At 39.5% G+C, this 21,579-nt stretch overlaps 5 protein-coding genes across 7 annotated transcripts in view; 2 read left to right on the top strand and 3 right to left on the bottom strand.

The window, feature by feature from the left end:
- LOC105052418 (large ribosomal subunit protein bL28m) overlaps positions 1–2,240 on the top strand; it is a 3,181-nt gene extending 941 nt beyond the window's left edge. Inside the window, exons 2-3 of one of the 3 annotated variants that reach the window (XM_010933228.4) lie at positions 1,372–1,816; positions 1,902–2,240. In XM_010933228.4, coding sequence (XP_010931530.1) covers positions 1,372–1,813 — 442 coding nt within the window. In that variant the 3' untranslated portion in view covers positions 1,814–1,816; positions 1,902–2,240. The remainder of the gene's footprint in view (positions 1–1,371; positions 1,817–1,901) is intronic. The other 2 variants (XM_010933222.4, XM_010933217.4) reach the window with 2 other exon arrangements.
- A 1,085-nt stretch (positions 2,241–3,325) lies between these two features.
- Positions 3,326–6,044, bottom strand: LOC105052408 (oxygen-evolving enhancer protein 3-2, chloroplastic). Its single transcript, XM_010933210.4, has 3 exons — positions 5,672–6,044; positions 3,639–3,934; positions 3,326–3,534 (listed from the first exon to the last, which is right to left on the bottom strand). Exons 1-3 carry the CDS (start codon positions 5,988–5,990, stop codon positions 3,436–3,438), a joined length of 714 nt encoding a protein of 237 aa, XP_010931512.1. The 5' UTR covers positions 5,991–6,044; the 3' UTR covers positions 3,326–3,435.
- A 2,404-nt stretch (positions 6,045–8,448) lies between these two features.
- Positions 8,449–10,018, bottom strand: LOC105052400 (photosynthetic NDH subunit of lumenal location 3, chloroplastic). Its single transcript, XM_010933202.4, has 3 exons — positions 9,642–10,018; positions 9,194–9,480; positions 8,449–8,949 (listed from the first exon to the last, which is right to left on the bottom strand). Exons 1-3 carry the CDS (start codon positions 9,952–9,954, stop codon positions 8,851–8,853), a joined length of 699 nt encoding a protein of 232 aa, XP_010931504.1. The 5' UTR covers positions 9,955–10,018; the 3' UTR covers positions 8,449–8,850.
- An 891-nt stretch (positions 10,019–10,909) lies between these two features.
- LOC105052382 (pentatricopeptide repeat-containing protein At3g26782, mitochondrial) lies at positions 10,910–18,148 on the top strand. Its single transcript, XM_019855494.3, has 3 exons — positions 10,910–13,455; positions 16,040–16,256; positions 17,323–18,148. Exon 1 carries the CDS (start codon positions 11,241–11,243, stop codon positions 13,404–13,406), a length of 2,166 nt encoding a protein of 721 aa, XP_019711053.1. The 5' UTR covers positions 10,910–11,240; the 3' UTR covers positions 13,407–13,455; positions 16,040–16,256; positions 17,323–18,148.
- LOC105052391 (beta-amylase) lies at positions 14,157–19,160 on the bottom strand. Its single transcript, XM_073252331.1, has 8 exons — positions 18,902–19,160; positions 17,802–17,870; positions 17,312–17,710; positions 16,072–16,233; positions 15,261–15,527; positions 14,962–15,171; positions 14,621–14,860; positions 14,157–14,498 (listed from the first exon to the last, which is right to left on the bottom strand). Exons 1-8 carry the CDS (start codon positions 19,127–19,129, stop codon positions 14,292–14,294), a joined length of 1,782 nt encoding a protein of 593 aa, XP_073108432.1. The 5' UTR covers positions 19,130–19,160; the 3' UTR covers positions 14,157–14,291.
- Positions 19,161–21,579: the final 2,419 nt, after the last annotated feature.

The following is a 21,579-nucleotide window of genomic DNA, read 5'->3' as shown; positions in this document are numbered from 1 at the left end:
ACATCTGTTTGTTGTGGAGGTTTCTATCTGGAACTCGAGTGTGATCTAAAATTAGACAGATTCTTTGTTGGGTGTATGAAAGAAAGGCCCAGAACTAGATATATTGGCACCATCAGAGAAGTACAAGTAAAGGATCCATGTAGTGCAGCAGAAACTTTGGACTTATGGTTGCTTGATTTTGAGTGATCCGCAGTAATTATGTGGGTAACGAGTACTTGCAGGTAGGGAAGCAACCCACCTTTAAGGATATATATATATTTTTTTTTTGTTTATTTGGCTGTTATCCTTATGCCAATGAATATCTCTCATTTTGACCTAAACAATATAAGCAGGATTCAGGGCAGCAAAAAAAAAGAAAGGGTGAATTGATTGTGTTGATCTTGGGAAGCCAGTTGTTAGAATTGACAAATTGCTAGTATGAAATGTCTACCTAAAATTCTCTATTAGATTTTGTGGTGTTTGTTGCACCCATTGATTGCAATATGCTTGCACAGGTGATTGAGTATAAGCTCTTATATCTCTGCATGTGTCATGATTAAGTGTTTGCAATTTTCAAAGGATGTTTCTAATGTATCATAGGCTTTATATGCTAGTGATTAGTTTTGATTGTTAAATAGTGTTAGATGTCACTAAATTTGTTGTGTTGGAGCATAGTTTTTTGCAAAATTGACAGTACACGGTGGCTCTATGGTCTAGATCTGAAGGCCAAAGTGCCAAACTAAGAAACACAGCTGACACCCGATGATGCTGGACATCTCACTTTTTGATGGGATTTACGTTGTAACTAGTCTGTCCTCTTTTGAATTTTTCTATGTGAAATCTGATAGCAATTATTTCTTTATGTCATTTTTCATTTTAGTTGCATTTATTTGTTGAAGTTACAATGTCAACATGATTAACACATAATTGCGTCTATTTAAAAGTCTAAATAGAATAAAACATATTGACTCTTCGTCAAATCATCTCGTCATCTGGCTTTATTTCTTAGTAAGTTTTCGGAAGTGGTTTTGTTTATCATGTGAGTTGTGGACCATCTAATTAAAAGTGCAACTAATTTGTGTTGGTTTCTCATTTCTGGTAGTTGTATGACTTGAATCCTTTACAATATCAATCAGGGGAATATACCTCAAATGTACCATAAAATTTAAACTTCTTTCTTGCTTGGATAATTGTGATGTTGTTGTCATTCCTTTAAATTTGTGATAATGTCAGGAAATTTGCATCACATGTTTATTGCTATTTAAGGGCAGTTCTTTATATTATTTAAATCTGTCACTGACATGACTTATCCTTCATTTTTGGTGCGGAGTCTGCTCATTATACTATCAGCAAAAGAACCCAATCTGATATTTCAATATTCTTGTGATAAAGGTCTAGACGGACATGGAAGCCTAATGTACAAACAAAGCGCTTGTTCAGTTATATCCATGACAGACACATCCGGGTCAAGGTTACAACGCATGCTCTCAGGTGCATTGACAAAGCTGGTGGCATAGACGAGTACCTTCTGAAAACACCTTACCATAAAATGGAGACAGAGATGGGCTTAGTTTGGAAGGCCAAGGTCGAGAAGATGTACGAGCAGCTTGGGAATATGGAAGTGGGTTTCTTTTCTCCTGAAGAGGAAGCCAAGATTGAAAAGGGCTTTGAAGAACTCAAGATTGCCAAGAGGGATGCTCGAAGGGAAGCAAGAAGAGCTCTGGCAAAACAAAGGCAGATAGAAGAAGGAAGAGTCAACAGTAAGGAGACTATAGAAGCAAAGCAGACTGATAATGCGAAGAAGGCTGAACAAGAGGCTCCTAACCTGTCATGATTGGTGAGTCAGCTGAATTATCTTGCTCTATTCGTTCTCTTTATCCTCATCCAGGTTGATAAAGCTATAGGAACTCACTAGTTTGTAGTTTGTAGCAGAGTAGAGTTGAAGATGGAAAGCAGGTCATTAGGAGAGGATCAATAAATGCCATTACAAGCAGAGGGGCCTGACCAAGGCCTTCAAGGTGGAGTTTTCTTTTATTAATCAAATGGCTTAAGTAGGTCTAGTCTTTTATAACTGCATGGAACAATGTTGTTGATCTTTTGTTTGTAACTGGGCATGACTTTTGGCCCTTAAAGGTTTGACTTAATACCTTCCTTATTGAAATTGTCAGTTGCTTACAGGATTAAGAAATTGTACAGCTATTTTGTTTAGCTGAAAGATATTTCATGGTTCATGCAAGTTTGGCTACATGGATTATTGGACCGCTTTTGAAGCTTTTCTTTTGGCTTGCAGATTTTGTCATGGGAAATTAATTTGATTCTGTGCTTACAGCAAAAGCAATAGTTTTGAATTTATGGTCCTCATTGGTCCACAGTTACGTTGGACTTCAGGTGTTTTGCTTAATCCAGCTTGTCAAACCTGCAAACATGTCTATTTGAGATCCGCAATTCTCTTCATCAAAGTCAAAGATCTATTGTTTTTGTCCATTATTTCTTCTTCCAATTCTTGGCCTTCCACAATGTCATATATGTGAACAGAGAAAATAAGGCTAGTTTTGTTAGCTGGTAGCAGCAGCTTGCCCAAATTGGAGAGAATTTTATAATGCTTAAACTGCAAGTGTTTTGTTATCTGCAACGAACTTTGTCTGTGATTTTCGTCATCCTAACCAAATATTTCAGGTGACCGCCAAGTGACAAAAGCTCATGTTGCTAATTCAATTCCTAGAGTAGTTGGCTCAGACAGTTAGGCATATCAGAAACATGAGGTCAAGTGCTTAATGGTTAAGATAGTGTTCAAGGATCGGTTTTATCTACTTAATCCACCTCACGCAACCACAAACAGAAGGCAGCAATATGTAAACCAGGAACAAAGAATAAGTTGTCACCAGAGATGAGCTCCCTGAAATGGATATTTTGCGTAGCATGTCCTTTTCTAATATTTCTTTGCAAAATATGTATTTAATTTACGATCGAAATCGAAATTAGAATGAAAATTTGAATGGCCATATCTTCTAATGTATTTGATTCGCGAACAGAATCGGAATCTAAATGAGATTTGAATATTTAAAGAGAATAGTGATTGAATTTTAGAGGATTAAGATATTTTCATCCATTTCGAATTGGAACGGAATGGCACTCTACTCACCAAATTATTAGAATATGAGTTTCTCATTTTTATTTTCATTCTAAAATCGAACTCCCTCGGACCAAATATAGGCAATCCTATCATAAAATTTGTTCTTTAATCTGAGCTAATAATCAGAGGTCGTAGCTCCATAAGAAATGCTAAAATGATATTTAATTCCTCATTCTTTACTCCTTAGCTGGAACTACTCCAAATCAAAAGATAGATAACCAACATTTGGAATACTCTATTACTAGGAATCACGTCCATAACTAGTTTGATATTGACAAAGAGTAAAGAGAAGGTTAACAATACACAACAGAGATAGCCTTCTTCTAGCCTAGTTTGGCAAGGACATCATTGAGGGCAGATTTGGTTTCTGCATAGTACTTCTGGGCTTCTGGTACATTCTTGATCTTCGCTGCATGATCCAGCTGACGATAAGATGAGGCAAGAAATGTTAGATGGGCATTAGTGGGGTCGATATGGAACAATTCAACTTATTCTTTTTTCTACTTATATATGCTACTGTATTTACCTCAGCAATTGTGGCAAAGAGCTTCCCAGCGAGCTCCTTGAGGGGCTTCTTCTCTTCTTTGGGCTTTGCTGAGATAACAGTATTTAGGTCAAAGCGGAGGTAAGAGGCCTTGAGACGAAGGTCATTTTGGACGTAGGGCCATTGCTTCTTGTCTATCAATTCCTTAAGGTTCACAATGTCCTTTGCTGACTCTTTCGCCCTTGCTGCAGCTTCTGCTGGAGCAAGTGGTTGCAGGTAGAATCTTTCCTTCAGTGGAAGGTCAAGGTCTCTCGGCTCGTCCGAATTTAGGGTCCCAGCTGTTACATGCAGAATCATCGCAACATTGAATTATGCATACATATATATATGTGTGTGTGTGCACGTATATTTATCTGGAAGAACGATCATTAAAGTACATTAGAATTGAGTTTGATATAAGGCAACTGTGGATGGCACCAATGAAACATAAGTGGTGACCATTTTGAGATGGTTTTGGTGTTTCTAGTTTCTATGTATTTTTCTTATTTATTCTTTGCATATATATATATTTCATGAGAACGACACTGAACAATGGTAAATATTTGAGCTAGAATTTAGTATCTTTATTCTTGTTACCTCAAAGTATTTAAAAATTGGTATTTTCAGATCAATTAATTAATAGGAAAGCATGTGTTGATGCAAACCCAAGGAGGGTACAGAGAAATTGGATATATTCACAAACACCTATGTGATATTGTGTGGATGATCCAAAAGATCCATAGTGCACGTAACCAAACTGTTGAATGCTTCCTTTCATTACTTTTCGACTCTTCGACAAATTAACTTTGTTTTTGATTTATTTGATAAAGTTCTTTGATGTATTAGTTGATTTGATAGGAAGTGAGGTGTGCATTAAGTTTGGTTCTGTCCTAGTTGTTCAGTTTTTAATTGACCAAATTTAGTTCGTCATCTTGTCATTCCTGCTGTGTACGAGATAAAAAGTTGTTAATTCAAGTTCTAAAACTCTTAATTAACATAGCAATTACTCAAAGAAAATCAATTAAATCAGATCATCAATTACAGCAACTGATCTAGCAATTAACTGACTAAAGTAAACATATGTCAGATCAAATTCATATCAGTTTAGCTTCTTGCTGTGTACTCCTTGACTCTGGACTAGCTGAATATTTTTTATGAGGTTGAAAGTCTTCTGAGCTGTCTGACAATTACCAAATTAGATAATTTCAAGCTATCTCCTACATTACTCCAATCAGTAGTGATCATATTCTAAAATTTTTATCATTATATTTTGATATAAAACCGTTCATCTATGCATTTAGAAGATTCGAGCTTATCTTATGCATGCATCAAATAGTTTGCATCTGTCATAAAATGCAAAAATGGATGCGGTTATGAATCCAGAACTAGTGAGCACCAGAGATTGGGAATCTACTTGGGACTTATCTACGAGAAAGCTTTGTTACTCCACTAGTTGGCAAAAGTCAAAATTCTCAGGTCCGTTCGCCATTAGAGGTTTTGGCTTTCAAACTAGAATATCGTTTCATTCTTTAATATAAATTTTCTATCTAAAATAAGTGTAGAAACTTTTAGTGAAGATATTTGACTGCTAAAGAGGAATCAAGTGTAGGACAAAGTAAGTAAAATTTGTAAATTTCAAGATCAGTTTAAATTAAAACTCTTCATGCAGTTTAAAAGGCTTGAAAAAAATCATCTAATTCCATATTATAAGGGCGATCCTTTTGTGTGTGTGTGTGTGTGACACAATTTAAAATTTCTTTCAAAAACACATTATTCACCAGAAAAAAATTCCAAATAAACCCCAAAATTCACCATTTTGGTCCTTGACTAACCTCGTATAATTTGACTACTGTGACAAAGAAACAAGTAGTCTCCCCACATGATCGCCTACTACAAGACTATTTCATCAATGCCTTCATTCAGTTGCATTATTTCAAACGAGGAAAAGAATCACGGAGGAAAAAGATAGCTAGGGAGTTAGAAAATAAATCTAGAAAAGGTTATACTGTAGGAGAATGAATGGGCCGGACACTTACGGAGCCCACCGGAGGGTGGGGGAGGTGGGCCCACCTTGATCCCCTTCGCCTCCGCGAGCACGGCCTTGACGACTGACCCGCCGGCAAACCCGGCGGCTACGAGCCCCAGCACCGCTCGACGCCCACTCTGAGCCACACCCACTCCCTCGCCCTCTGCCGTACCTTGCTGGGCCCTCACCGTCAGGCCGGCCCGGCCCACGGACACCCTATAGTTCCCCGGCAGTGCCAGCCGGCTCGAGCCGCTGAGCTGGAGACTTCCCTCGAGTACCACCTGAGATGAGCCACGTAAGCCAGCCATCGACGCCATAGCTTGCGCCATTTCCTGATCCCCTCTCTCTCTCTCTCTCCCTCTCCCGTTTACGAGAAGGGCGAGCGCGTTCGAGGTTTTATTCGGGCAGCGGGCGCAGATGCCTTATCTGCCCGTTAAATAACTGGATAAGTTGGGAACCACTGAGTGATGGACACGTGTCCGGTCTTGTGGTCTAGTGTATCAGCGAATCGATGAGTTGGATTGGGTTGCTGCAGGACCATTAGGAGCTCGACAAGTGTTTGGCGGGCTCGAACCTCCTGACATGCATGGTTTCAATCAGATAAATGATTTACCGTCTGCAAAAACATTTTGCTCTTCCTCGTATCTGCTAATGTATTCATGACTGAATTGATCTGAAAACCTTGAAGTGCCCACTACGATTTTTTAGTTCACTTGTGAACATTGCTAATTGATGAGTTGATTTTTGGATCATGTGCATGCATAGTTTACTCGCTGTTACATCTTTCAGTTAACATTCAACCTATTCTTAGCTTGTTGGGTCTTAATTTCTGGTGTAGCCTTGAGTAAGATGATGGACTGACTTGGTAACGATTGTTTCCACGAACTTTTCCTTGAAAAGAAGATCTTTCAGGAATGAGGATACGTAACTTCTTAAACGTCGTCCTTTTTAACTGAGAACTGTTTTCTTGCCCGGGCTGTTGGATGGATATTGTGATTGACCCAGACCTTTAGCTTATTTCCACAATGTCCTCAGAATCTTTCTTCAAAAACATAATATTCTAAAAATCGTGGAGGCATATCAATATTGCATCCATTTTATTTTAATTTTGCATTGTCTTTTTTTTTTTTTAATGATAAAATAGAATGTTCATACAACACGAATATAAATACAGTCCACAAAGTTAGAAAAGAAAATAACCCTAAAAGCATGTGGCAAAACATCAAATTTCGATCGGATAGCCCTCTTTGAATAATCAGCAATAAAGCTCACTATTCAGTTCACAGCGTTATTTATCTCACAATAGTCATGTCTAGCATCAATGGAAGTGCACTTAACCAACATATATCGGATGTCACGGATAAAAAGGTTGAAGGCAATAGTTCCACCCAATAATGACTCCAGCTCACCACCATGTGGAGTCTCCTTTGACCACCGACTGGTCCACCTTAAGAATACACCTCGCATTGCCCTTCTCTGGGATTGTGAAAGATGTATATTGTTATGGTTTTAATAATATGGAGGGCATCATTAGTCCTATATTAGTTGTGAGTCAAGGAAGACACGCTTATAAGAAGGAAAAAATTCTTCTCACATGAGACATCTTTTAAAGCGCAAAATCATGAGGTTCATGGGTCAGAACAGACAATACCTCACATGATGAGCCGAGCCCTATCTGCAACAATGGCACGCCAGGTAGGAGTTGAGGTTTGCCTTGGTTCTCTGGAACTATGGTCCGTCTCGATTGACTGTGGGGCTCCTTGGATTGTATACAATCAGAGTCCCCCTTGATTGGAGGGCTCTGTTGTGGTTCTAATAATGTGGAGGACATCATTAGTCCCACATTGATTGTGAGTCAAGGGAGACTCGCGCTTATAAACAGAAATTTTTTTTTTTTCACGTGAGGCATTTTTTAAAGGACAAAATTATAAGATCCATGGGTCAGAACGGACAATACTTTATATGACATACTGAGTCCTATAATATATATATATTTACAAGCAATAACAGAGGAGGTTGGACTTTTCTCCTTACAAAATAAAATTAGGAAAGCATGGATACTCATTAGGTGAGGACACTCAGCGCTCTGCAACGATGTCTTAACTTTGATTTACCCAAGTTGTAGGTAGCAGACTATCCATTTCAAACTATTATAGAACGTGTTAATGGATAAACTATGTTCCATTTTTCCAACACCATAGGAATTTTCAGGAAGTCATAAATACATTTCCCCTTGGTGATGTCCAAGGGCCACACCTAAGATTGCGAACAAGATGATCACCCAAACGTCACACCCTTCCTTTGCTTGGAGAAGTTTTTGGGTTCAAGTCGCGAATGGTGCGTGCATGAGTATTTTAGGGATCGTGACCTACTTCCTACCAGCCCAATAGGAAGGTTGATACGCTCTCACTACAATGCAGTAATCCGAACATGATTGGCAAGAGGAAGAGGAGTTTATCTAGCACAGAACGGAGTACACCATCCAACCTCACATCCTCTTGCAACAAGCTGTCCCAAGTCCCCACCCAATTTGGGCCTTCCACCATTGTGAAATGCTATGGATTTTGCAATAGCAACCACCCTGCAAATTGACCGTTGATCAAGCACTACAATGTTCTGCGGAAGCAGATCTTAGCATCAGAGACCGTTGAAGCCACCAGGAACTACTAGTGCGCGATACTTCTTTAATACAATGAACATAACTCTCTTTCCTCTCCCAACCTTGCCAAGAAATATTGTAAGCTGGTTCCAAAGATTCCTCATCTATTACGCTACATCAAAGCAGACTTCTATATATGGAGAATTATTTGTTATTCGTTTCGTAATGGAGAATTATTTATGGTTTAATTAATTAAATACATTCGATGTTGTTGGTTTTACGTGATCTCCTCCGGTTATTCCTTGGATAGCAACCACCTCAACACCAAACAAATGTATACAAGAAGAAGTCCCGAATCTTTAAAGATGGAAGCAACAAGTGGACCGTTCGTAGAATCCCTCTTCTGCCTGGGGACAATTTATGAGTCTTCTCTTGGTGTGTCTGTGAACCATCAAGCCACTGAGCATGCAAGTGTTTTATGAACTCATTCCTTGTCATTTGATTGAAATGGAGACTTCTAGAGCTCCGAAGATTTCCTATGGACAGGATAATGATAATGCCATAATTAAACTGTTGAATTAGTGCAACAATTACGCCATTCGGATCATGACCTCCTTAAGAATAACTTCTGTATCTGCATAGCATGACTCTGTCAATGAATCACTCTTCTTCTTCACGGCCTCTTCAAGCTGTCAATTGATGAAAATTTACTAGTTAGATTGTTGGCCCATAGAAATCTTGACATCACTAAAATTATAGAAAGTTTCAATTACTTTACATGTTCTTGAAATCTCTGTTGCCATCAACATTGTTTTACGCATACCCGAAGTTATAGCAAATTTAATGCAAATCATAGTTCTGAGGACAAACTTCTAATGTAGGTTGAGTCAAGCAGAGCAATAAATGAAAAAAAATGAAGTGCCCAGGGATCACCTTTTCGACACTGTCGAACAACCGGTTGGCGAGATCGGTGAGGGGCTGCTTCTGCTCCACAGGAGCTGCAGAGATTAGCTTATCGAAATCATAGTACATGACTGTGGATTTCAGGCAGAGGTACTTCCTAACGTAGTTCCAGGCATCCTGCCCCAGTAGGTCCCCCAGAGCCAACAGATCAAATGCGTAGTGCTTCAGCCTGTAGGGAATTATTTGGGGGCCTAGTTTTGCTATGTAGATCCCTTTCCTCAGGAATGAGCGCGTGCCTGTCTCCTTGTTAGCAATATCTGTGGGGGAAAGATCCTTGTTAGCCATGTCCATTCTTATCTCCACTCTGTTCCGTAGTGAAGATGCTGTGTTAAATTCTAGAGGTTTTACGACTCGGAATGCATGTGAGATGAAATGAAACCAAATAAGATGATGCAATGGATGAAGAAATTAAACATACCGCTAGTGATTATTGGAGCTGGTATTGGGCCAGTTAGCCACAACCCATTGTTCTCCTCTTCAGCATGTGAAATTCCAGCACCAAGTAGATGAAAGAGTGTGACAGTAGCAAGGCCTACAGAAGCTCTCCTCGAAACTTGCAAGGAGATGCCACTGCTGTTATGAAGCTGTAACTGAGGTTCTTGGAACCCATCTATGCTTTTGTTTGCAAACACCATTAGTCTTGATGACCCAAGGTTTGGTTTCCAAATCTTCAACAGTCTGGAGGGAAATATTTGAGAAGTTCCACTCAGATTGGACACAGCAGTAGCCATGGATTTGGAGGAAAGAAAAGTGGCTTCTAAGGGGATGCATGCAAGGCTGTTAATGGATATAGTTCCGTTTGTAAGGTTATCCATCGATGACTGGAGGCTACTGACCACTCAATTCATATCGATATGGAGACTATGGGTGGCACGGTACTTCAGCTAAAGGACAAACTGGTCTGCGAACAATAATGAATGTAATATTATGGTCATATTTGTTTACTGTTCCTCTATAATCATAATCAATTCATACGTTAAAACTTTTAATAAAGCTCATGAATTTTCGCATATCTTTCAATAGTTCTGGGGACGTTACTAAGGCTGTCACTGGTTCAGGGGTCCCATCCAAAACTCCAAAGGCCAGTGAGAGGCCCAGGCCTAAGAAGGGGACATTTTTTTTTTGGTAGAACTAAAGGAGGGGACTAAATATGGGGAAAAAAAAAGAAAGAAAAAACAGTTCTCAACTAGCAATGGATAATGCTCAACTTGGAAACCTCATAGCCATTGTCATTACCCCAGGTCCAAGATATGTTTTGACTTTATATTTAGACCATTTTGATCTGGTATAGGTGAGCTGAGCAGGAGCCCGAAATGGCTTCAGTTTCTCCTGAGTCGAAGCCCCTTCAGGCTATTTATTTCTAAATCGAGCCATTGCAAGAACTCACTTCCATTTCATTTCAGGCCAATCAAATGAATGCTTTAAGCTGATCCCTTAGCCAGCCGAGTCTCCTAAGTTCAGCTACATACTATTACCTAAAAATAAAAGGTTCAGTTACATACAATCAAACAAGCCCTTCAAAACCATGATGTTAAAAGACTTATTATTCAATTCAAATATCTCTCTCTTTGCCATGCACAATAATTTTCCTAGAAATTTCAGAAGACTGTAGATGATCTGCCGATCTTATCTGAAGCATGTGATTTAGGACAGAAGAAATAAAAGGTTCAGGAATCTTAACATAACTTTTCCCAGGAAGATGGACTGTATAAACCGAAATCAGTTGAATATGCGGACTTATGAGACGCATGGGACCATGGGAGTTGCGAACTCATTAGTAGAAGAAGTTCCACCCGCGGCGTTTACACTATTCCTCAGCAGATTCCATATAACTGAAGTCGGGCATTAAAGTGCCGATTCTATGCGAAGCTTTTGACCGAGTTTGGCAAATTTTCTCAGCGCATCCGGCGGCTCCAATTTGGGACGAGCTGGTTTGACATCCGGTCGAGGGCGTCTAAATAATTTTCCGTTTCTGAGGAAAACTTGGCCTTCAATCCCCGCGCACATCCTCTCTCTCATGAATGCCTTCCCTCTTCTCAAATCTCTCGACTTCCAGCCCAGAATCCTCCCGCCATCGTTCCTTTTCTCTCTATATATCCGTTTGTTTCGTACTCCTTCAGTAGAGAGAGCTATCACAGAGCCTCTGAACTCCCTCCAATGCGGGCATCTACTTCAAATCATCACCAACTTCAAATCACTGGAGAAAGGGCGGCGGCTCCACGCCCACATGGTCGCCTCCGGCGTCCTCCTAGACAACACATATCTAAGCACCAAGCTATGCGCTATGTATGCCATCTGTGGGAGCATGGCCGATGCCCGAGCTTTATTCGACGGAATTGCTCTGAAGAACCCCTTTTTGTGGAATGTGATGGTCAGGGGCTATGCTTGCAGTGGTTTCCCCCTTAAAGCTCTTGACTTGTATCGCGACATGTTGAGATCCGGCAGAAAGGCCGATAATTTCACGTACCCATTTGTTCTGATGGCTTGTGGTGATCTATTGCTCATTGAAGTTGGAAAAAAAATTCATTCTCAGATAATTGTTTGTGGATATGAATCGGATGTTTATGTTAGTAATTCTCTTCTGTCGATGTACTCAAAATTTGGAGAAATGAAGCTTGCTCAGGACCTATTTGATAAAATGCTGGCAAAAGATTTAACTTCTTGGAACACGATGATTTCAGGTTATGCGAAGAATAATGACTCAGTAAGGGCTCTAACGGTCTTCGCTGTTCTGGCCATGGGTGGAGGAGGAATGGACCGAGCAACTCTTCTCAGCATACTGCCTGCCTGTGCCAATACGGCGGCATTAAAGCAAGGGAAGGAAATACATGCTTACATGCTGCGAAACAGTTTGGAATTTGATGAGTTTTTAATCAATGCTCTCATAGATGTCTATGTAAACTCGGACTTTATAGCTGGTGCGAGGTGTTTGTTTGAGAAGATAAGTAGGAAAGACACGGTCTCATGGAATTCCTTGATTGCTGGTTATGCTCGTCATGGTGATGCTGTTGAAAGCTTAAAACTTTTCTGTCAGATGAACTCAGAAGGTATGTTTCCTGATGAAATTACTCTTGTATCAGTGCTTGGTGCTTGTGACCGGATAGCAGCATTGCAATTTGGCTGGAGTCTCCATGCTTATCTCACCAGAAAGGGATTTGATAACATGGTCATCGTGGGGACTGCTCTTATAGATATGTATGCCAAGTGTGGAAGTTTAGATTGTTCTCGTCAAGCTTTTGATGAGATGCCAATGAAAAATCTGGTTTCTTGGACTGCCATGATTTCTGGATATGGACTTCATGGAAGGGGAAGAGAGGCTGTTGCTTGCTTCAATGAAATGAAGAGAAAAAATATGGGACCCGACAAGATAACATTCACCTCAGTTATATCAGCATGTAGCCATGCAGGATTGGTTGATGAGGCTAAGGAAATTTTCAACCAAATGTCAAAGGAATATTCAATAAGCCCCAGTGTTGAGCACTACTCATGTATGGTAGATCTTCTTGGAAGAGCTGGCCATTTAGATGAAGTGTACAAACTAATTTTGGACATGAATGTGGAACCTAATGTTGATGTTTGGGTAGCTTTTCTTTCTGCTTGCCGCATTCATCACAATGTTGAGCTGGCAGAAATTGCTGCTCAGAATGCTTTTCGTTTCAACCCAAAGGGCATTGGTGCTTATGTCTCCCTTTCCAACTTATATGCTGTGGAAAAGAGGTGGAGTGACGTAGAGAGAGTGAGAGCCACAGCAAGGATGAATGGACTGAAAAAACCACCTGGTTGCAGCTTCATTGAATTGGATATGGAAATTCATAGGTTTCTGGTTGGAGATAAGTCACACCCACAATCCAAGTCCATATATGCCAAGTTGGACGAATTAAGACAACAATTGAAGAAAGCTGGATATATCCCAGATACCAGCACAGTGTTTTATGATGTTGAGGAGAATGTGAAGGAAAAGATGCTCTGGGATCACAGTGAAAGGCTGGCCATTGCTTTTGCTTTATTAAATACATCTCCTGGAATGACCATTAGGATCACAAAGAACCTTCGGGTATGTGGGGATTGCCATACAGCAACTAAACTAATCTCCAAGCTTGTCAGTAGAGAAATTGTTGTGAGAGATGCCCATCGGTTTCATCACTTTCGCAATGGATCGTGCTCCTGTGGTGATTATTGGTGAACTTATGCTTGATGGCAATTCAAGCTTTTTTGAAGGATCAGCAGATTTTGTAAGCCGATTGCTTTTATTGCTCACTCAATCATTCTTCATAATGTAGATTTTACTAATATTAGTAGGTGCACAACTAATGATTTTACCCCTAATCCATCTGTGCTTAAATATTACGATTTTGTCTTTACTATAGGATATTTCTTTCCTAACCATATAACTATTTAACCTTTTAGTTAAACTTCTTTACATCTAGAATGATTTCCCCTCTATATTCTTTAGAGTCTTTGAACCGTATAGTGTTATCATTTTTCAAAACTTCTTCAGCTATATGCTGATACAGAAAATGCTCAAACTCTAGTTTGCCCCCTTCTTTTGTTGCACATATATGTGTGGGGGATCTGGTTATTCAGTAATTCTCTGGTTGCCTAACTTAGATCCCTGCTTTGTGAGTCTGACTGGTGTCTCTAAAAGGTCCATGGAGAATTTGAAAACCACCAGTCTCTGCTTGCACTTTCCAAGAACCTATAGATTAGCTAATTTTAAATGTTTCGGAACAGTGAAATTAAAATATTGACTATAAAATCCAATTGAATATTTTCAGCATCTATGACACCTTAGAGTTTCTGCAGAAAGAGTGGCACAGATCTATTCCAAATATTCGAGCTTGAGCTACCCATTCAAATATATCCAAATGTGCAGTAATATGATGTGAATAAAATGCAAAGAAAAGCCATTCAGAATATCAAATGGGAACAAACATCAAGAAAATATGATCGGCCCTTGTTCACATGGCATTTAACCAGTACTCATACATAAAAATGACTAATGAAAAGTATTTGTCAATCCTTATTCACTAGGTTGCTTATTCATGGTGACCTCACTCTCTGAAGGATTTTAATTCAATATCGAAGTTATTTTGTTGAATATATCGTCTACAAAATCAGCAAAATCACCACCTACACTCATATCTGTTACTGGATCAAATGGGAATGGCTTCATTGGTTCTGTGGCTTCCAGAATAACCTCAATTGGTATTTTTGGCTTTGATCTTTCCATAGGTTTAATGGGTTTGAAATACTTGCTTGGATCTGGACAGTAATCCTGAAACAAACAGATATGATTCAAACTACAATCGATCTTTTGCTAATTAATTGCATATACTCTATTTTGGAACATAATATGATTGTGAAAATGGGGTGACAGCCTTGAAGGAAGAATTTTACCTGATCAGCATGCATTTTCCTCACAAATGTCTTAAATATTCTGTAATTTATGGCTTTTAATAGCTCATCTGATAGTCGGAGATATGTCATTGAAGTGACCCTCAGCTTTGGAGGCCCATCTCTGTTGACACCATTTGGCCTACAGTTCCTCAATATCTGGTTATAGGCTTTCCTTTCATATCGGTTAAGTGCATTCTCACATGCGACTTCAATTCCCTCTCTCCATCCTGCGCTTAGTACCTGACATAATTATTCAACTGTCTCATAAGTCCTATTATCAAACCATATACTCAGTTAAGTGCTTGGCATATTTATACCTTTTACTTTTACCATTGATTTACCTGCTGAACGAGTTCCTCAGGCCCACTCTTAGCTTCTGCAGTTTGCTCAGAATCTCTCATTTCAACACAAGTAAAGTTCAAGATAGCATCATGTCTAGTAAGCATTCTTGCTATGGTTCTGTAGCCATCTCGATTGTTTAAGTTGTAGTATCCTGCAGTGAGCTCTGCTGCATGGTTGTCAACTCTATACCACCAGTGGATGCCAGAAATCTGTCATAGTAATAAACAACCTTATATATCACTATAAAGAACATTAGTCAGCAATTAAGGACTGGTACAAATTTAAATAGAGTTTATACTTTGGCTGCAAGCTTGGTTTTGCATCCTAAGAAGGCCTGATTGGCTGCATCAAGAATCTGATCTCCATGTTCTATCAACTTGTTTGAATACCAAGTTAGGAAAAATTTTCCTTTCTCAGTAAGATATGTCCCATTTTCTGCAAAGAACTTGGTAGAATCAGGTGTGTCATTGTATTCTCCTGCATCATCTGGCAATTCCCATTCAGGGTGTCCTGCCTTTGTTGCTGCCTCTTTGAAGTCTGCTTGGAGATATTTGTCATAACACTGCAAGATTTATAAACATATGTTTTCTTTAAAAATATGTTTTCTGAAAATGAATTATATAAATATGTTTTGGATCCTTATTTCTGTATTCTTACAAAAAAGGGAGGAGAAAACATTGCACAAGAAATTCAGTGATGACTGGTATAAACATTTTGAATGCAATCCAGATATCCTATCCAATTAAAAAGGTCCTATTTGTCAGATCACTTAAATCCTTTCACATCACTTAAGACCACTTGCAATGGTAGTCAGGAGTCTTTGTTGCATCTATTTCTGCTTTAACTTATCTGTCCTGTTTTTCCATTTATTCTTGATTTCATGTCATTTTTTGTTATGATAAAACCAGATACTTTACATAGATATGAGATGTATCTATAATTAGCTTTGTACCTATCTCAAGTTTTCCTTGATCTACGTGTGAAATCTGGACTTGCACTTAACATATTTGTGATTCTTCTCTTCACCTTTCACAAATTTTTAGACTAATATAAGGTTTTTTCTTTTGTTAATGGCAGAGCACATAAACTAATAATTGAAATCTTTCCTGAAATTCTCCAATGCCTGGAAAAACCCATCCTTGGGGCTGTGGATAGGAGGGGTATCTCAGCTCTCCAGCAGGGCCAAGGCCCACCTCTATATCTGTGATCAGACCAGCTTCCAAGAAATCCGCCATGTTTTCTCTGAAGCTCTTCATGTAGTCACTGTAGAGCTGTCATAACGGATAAACAATATGTGAGTCCAATAATTAACCATCTCTCATTCATGTTTGATTAATAATAAGCTTCAGTCTAGACAATTACAGATAAACATAACACGTATAAATGTTTTTCTGAAAACAAATCCAAAGTGTCTTGCTGTCATAAAATTCTCCAAGTTAATTCCAAATATATCAAAAGCATAAGAGATTTTTATCAAAAGTTCTTACTCAAGTTTTTGTTGGCTCGATTATGGAATATACATCTCTTGATATTTAGTGATTTTTATTGATGGCTAGTTAATTAATTTGAATATTTCTTTTAGTTTTGAGAAAACCTGCATATTTTATCAAGATGTCACCGATAATTATTTTATTTATTTCTATGTTTTTCTCTTTAAACTCTCCCTTCTTTTTATGTCTTTCTATTAAAAAAAAAATCAATTTCAGGTATTCCTGTCGGATGATTAACGAGTGTGCAATGTAAAAATTCTCAACAAATAGGATATGACTTTGTATTTATTTTTCTTGAACGCTCAAGGGTCAAAGTCTCTCATCTTTCTCTCTTTTTTTTTTCTGAAAATATAGTTTCCTATTAAAGAAGAGGAAGTTAAGATCTGATAAGGATGTGTACAAGATAAGATCATACAGTTACAGAAGAGATCTAAACTTCAGAAAGTTTGAACATCAGAATGTGGCCAGCATTCCCGAATTTGACTTGAAACTATCTAGAGAAATCAATGGAAATTAAGATGTACTGCACTTTTTAGTCTAGTTTCACATCCTATGATGGATTTGATTTAGTAATATAATTTTTTTCCCAGATAACTTTAGTGATATAAATTAAATAATTTCGTATCAACCAGTAACTCACAGAACTACAACGCCTAATACCTAACGTTGAAACAATAGGCAATTGTCATTACTTAAATAACACTGCTAAAGATGGACTCTAGTAAGGCATAAAATAGCAAATATCAAGCACTATAATTACTCTGCAAGTATAGGTGGAAAAAGAGAGTAAACTTAATCCAGCTATTCATTAAATAACTTGATTTTAATTTGAGAACAAAAGCATTTTGATCAACCAAACCTCTGCTGCAGTGCGCCCTTCAAAAAGGGGCTGGTTATCCACTCCAATGGTGAGATACTCTTCATTCCTTGTGCCTGCTCTGTTGGTGTAGAAGATATCCGGGTCTTTCTTACCAATATCACGAACCCACTGTGGTATTGAGATGTTGACGATGTCTCCTACATTCCCACCACATTGATGGAAGGACATGATGGCCTGCAGCTTAAGCCCTTCTTCCTTGACCATCTGGAACAACTGCCTGTAAGCACTCCAATCATATTTCTTTGGACTCAAGGCTTCAATGATTCCCCACCAAACATCCACCATGACACCATCGACATCTGCTGCTCTCAGTTTCTTGAGCTGATTCCTGAGCTCTTCGGGCTTCTCGAATACATTCTCAGCTGCGACAGCACCCAACTGTTGGAGAGGTTCAGATCAAAGAAGAAATTGTTACCGCAACTGAAATAGAGACAGGATTCTAAATCCATGCGGTTATTAGAGAACTTACCGGGAGCATCACATATACTGGAACATAGTTTGCTAGCATTTTCTCCTGTTGCGTGAGAAGGGTTGGCATCTGCATGGTTTGTGTTTGGCGAAGAAAAAAGTCAGTCCTTTTCCTTATGCCTGCTTTGAGAGAACGGAGAATAGGAAAGTTGTTGCCTATCCTTTGGACTGGAGGAGGGTCCCTTAATTTTTGGACGAGTAGCACGTGAAACACTACTCACCGCAAATATTTTATCTTGGTCCGTGTATGATCTCATTTTCGAATCGTATTGTTAGTGACTGCATGTGTTTTTGTAATCATTGAAATAAAGTTGCTCGACACAACCCGAGAATATCTTTTAGAGCTTATTATTCTTCCCGTGATAATATGATTGATTTCGTTTATTCTTTTTCCCCAAATTTTGGTGAAAGTAAATGTCTTGAAATTTGCCAGCCAGGAATTGGACTGGTTTGATAAAATCCATTATTGGTCTGCTGCTTATTTGAAATGATTCGGAAATAGTATGCGTGCCAAAATGTTTAAGGTCTCAAACATGTTACCAAAACAAGCTCCATTGCCGTATGAATTGAGGGTATACTCCTTTACATCACAACCCTATCAAGTTCCATCAAGAATTTCATCAATCCCCCATGTAGTATTATTGCATGGTACTTTTTATTAGTAGAGTATGTTTCTCTCCTTTTTTTTTTTAAGGGGAGATTGAGGAAGTGAAATATTTCCCCTAGCATTTGTTATAACTAGAGTCTAGATTATTAGAGGAAGAGAGAAGATGAAAGTGGTTGATACGTATGTGATTGACTTGAACATGATGTTTAATGGAGCAAGTGAATGCTATGCTTTCTCCTCCACGCTAGAAAGCAAAGTGGGTGCCTAATCTATTTGGCGTTTATGGTAGATTGTCCCATGCTTATAATAAAGTGACGGTCCCATTGCCCATCTGTGTCATGAACTGGCCTTACCCCAAACAGCAACTACTTGATGTAATGGGTACATGTTCCAGTCTATACAACTTAGTCGCTGTATAGACACAGGAGACTGCCAATCAAATGTGGCAACCTGAAACAATGCATTGCAATAGCAATACTATGAGGAAGAATTACCTCGTATTCTGGAGACATGCTTGGAGCCTCAGAGGTGACAGCCTGAGGAGCTCCAAACCTCTTAGACATGGTTGGGCCACCCAACAAGAGACCATCACTAGTGTATACCTTCCTCGACCTCCCTGTAAAAACGTTTTGCCGCTCTCTCATCTGAATTCTCCGATGGAACTCTGTCCTTAGTGACCAAGTTCTCTTCCCTAAGCCACCCAAATACGAGATGCTTGTCATGGTGAATGGTGAATACCTGTTCCCCAACTCTCGCAAAGAATTCAATTCTATTCTTCCATGCTTTGGAGAGGAACATGTCGATGAAATTTATATTTACAACCATGGGAGAATAAGTGGTGGGTATGATTCTTTTCTTGCAAAAATCTACAAAGCTTTGTATGGTTTGATTCCTTTTCTTTTTTAGTTTGTGGTGCACGCTAGTTTTGAACATCCATGTGTATTTTTCAAGTGCCGTTTCTTGTAGTCTCTAGCTTGCAGATGAAGACAAGAAGTCTATTGTTCAAGAGAAAAGGATGCAATGCATATGTACCGTCCATTTATTACTGCCAAACATCCATATTATACTGATCTTTTTCCCGTTACCTTTTCCTTTTCTTATAATTAGCTGTTTAATTATTTGTTACTTTCAATCTTCTATTATCTTTCTTTCCGGAGAAACTGGTTTTCTGATCCTTCAAGGCAAGGCAATGCCATCGATGGGCTTGCTCAAGCTAGTCCTTCCTAAGTTTGGCAAGAGACTGAGGTCCTGCGCCTGCTTAACATTTTAGTATTTAATCAAAACTTATCCATTAAATTGACATTGACAATTGGATAAATAAGTTTCAATGATTTATTTTGTTAAAAAGCAATGTTCAGTGGTACATACATGAAGCTGAAACTATACCAACTACTAAGGTAATTTTAGGATCTCTGTTTTTTATTTTCTTCTGAGGGGAATGATAACATCTATCAGAAATCAGTTTTGATAAATACAACGATATAACGCCACCACTGAGAAATGCCAACACTTGGACCAAAGTATTAGTTCACAACCACCAGAATTTACTGTCATCACAACTTAGGTAAAGACTAAAGAAGGGTTAAAAATTGAAAAAGCTTATCTCATTTTCTAAATGTGAGTCCTTGCTGAGCTAAAAATCGAGCAGAATACTAGCTGCTCAAAAAAGCTGAATTGATAACCCCCGTGCATTCATGGGAAGTGCATGTAATGAGCGCTTTTTGCTGGTCCCACCATACCCACTCATCAGATTTGTCAATCTTGGCCGTGTCACGCGAGTAAACACGATGGGATCACAAGAACGGTGCTTAGGATAGATTTGAATCTCCTGGTTTCTAGGAAATTTCAATGGAAATATTCCACACGTATACAAGTGAGATAATTTTCTCGCCTCAGTCCCCCGAAGCTCCTAGTGCCCTACGAGGAGCCAAGGCTCAAGATTTGATAAGAGTTGATACTTTTTATTATTCTTATTATTTTATGTTCCCTCTCACGCTGGGGAAATGGTGAAGAGGGCAAATACTAGCACAAATCCAGATGAGAAGAATGCCAATGGTACCTCTTTGATTGGTGGCTGGCCTTCCACGTTCAATATCAAATTACATGCGCCATCCTCCATTTTACAATCCTAGACCATAAAATTTGGGTATAAATGGATGTTTTTTTTTTTTCTGGTCTATATTGTCCCTCTCTTGGTTGTGAGGAGAGGCCGAAGGAGAAGCTTGAAGTTTGTATCAAAAAGGAGGAGATTGAAATAGCGAGGCGAGGAAGAGGAAATAGAGGGAGAGAAGTCACTAATTATTGTCCCCCCATCTGTGACATTATGTTTGTTGCGGCTAATCTCCTCGTCGCCTGGTCGCCGGAAAACGAGCGCCTGCAAAAGAAGTCCACACTGACCGGAGATGCCTCCGACGGGAACCCTCCGACGGTCAAGTCAGAGAGGAGACTAGGCAACAGTAGAGATGAATCAGGAGAGCTCAGCGATTGAGAGAGAGAGAGAGAGAGCTAGAGAGGGAGAGTTCAGGGGCTTCAAAAGAATCTCCTCCGGCACTGTTGCCTTCTCCGTTTTATAATAGAGCGCGGCATGGCGCCGTCATTAATGGCACAGACAATGGAGAGTTGTCAAATCGTCGGAGGCTGTCAGAACCGCCGTGGGGCTGTCAAATCACTAGGGTTGACCCATGTCCAGGGTAGAACGATGTCCCAGGGCGGCTATGCCGCACGCCTCTGTCAGGACGGGCGGCCTTCAGCAGTCGTACGGCATCTGGAGGAGTCGACCGACCATACGTCGGCATTTGGTTGTAGGATGTCGGATAGGGACACCGTCAGCTGGCACGGCGCATCGCAGGGATCGGACATCGGCCACCACCCCCGATGGTCAGTCTGATACGTTGCCAAGGTTGGGGGTCGGGCCGTGTCGTTGGGCCAGTCGAGAACGGAAAGGGTCTTCCCTACCGACATACCTTCGGTCGGACGGTGTCGGTCGGTGGAGTCGGGCGTCGGTTAGGCGGGCCTGACGGTGAGTCGGTGCGAGAGCGACCGGTCGGTATATCCCAACAATGTTCATCATAAACTCATTATTAAAGATAGATAAGAACGTAGAAATGAAAAATATTTTTTTTCAGTTGAAATGAGTAGACAAGAAGAGAAATATCAACGCATTACTCAAGGG

The sequence above is a fragment of the Elaeis guineensis genome, chromosome 2, assembly GCF_000442705.2.
Source record: "Elaeis guineensis isolate ETL-2024a chromosome 2, EG11, whole genome shotgun sequence".
Taxonomy (NCBI): domain Eukaryota; kingdom Viridiplantae; phylum Streptophyta; class Magnoliopsida; order Arecales; family Arecaceae; genus Elaeis; species Elaeis guineensis.
Note: the sequence above shows the minus strand (reverse complement) of the source record. Positions and strands in the feature narration are given on the sequence as shown.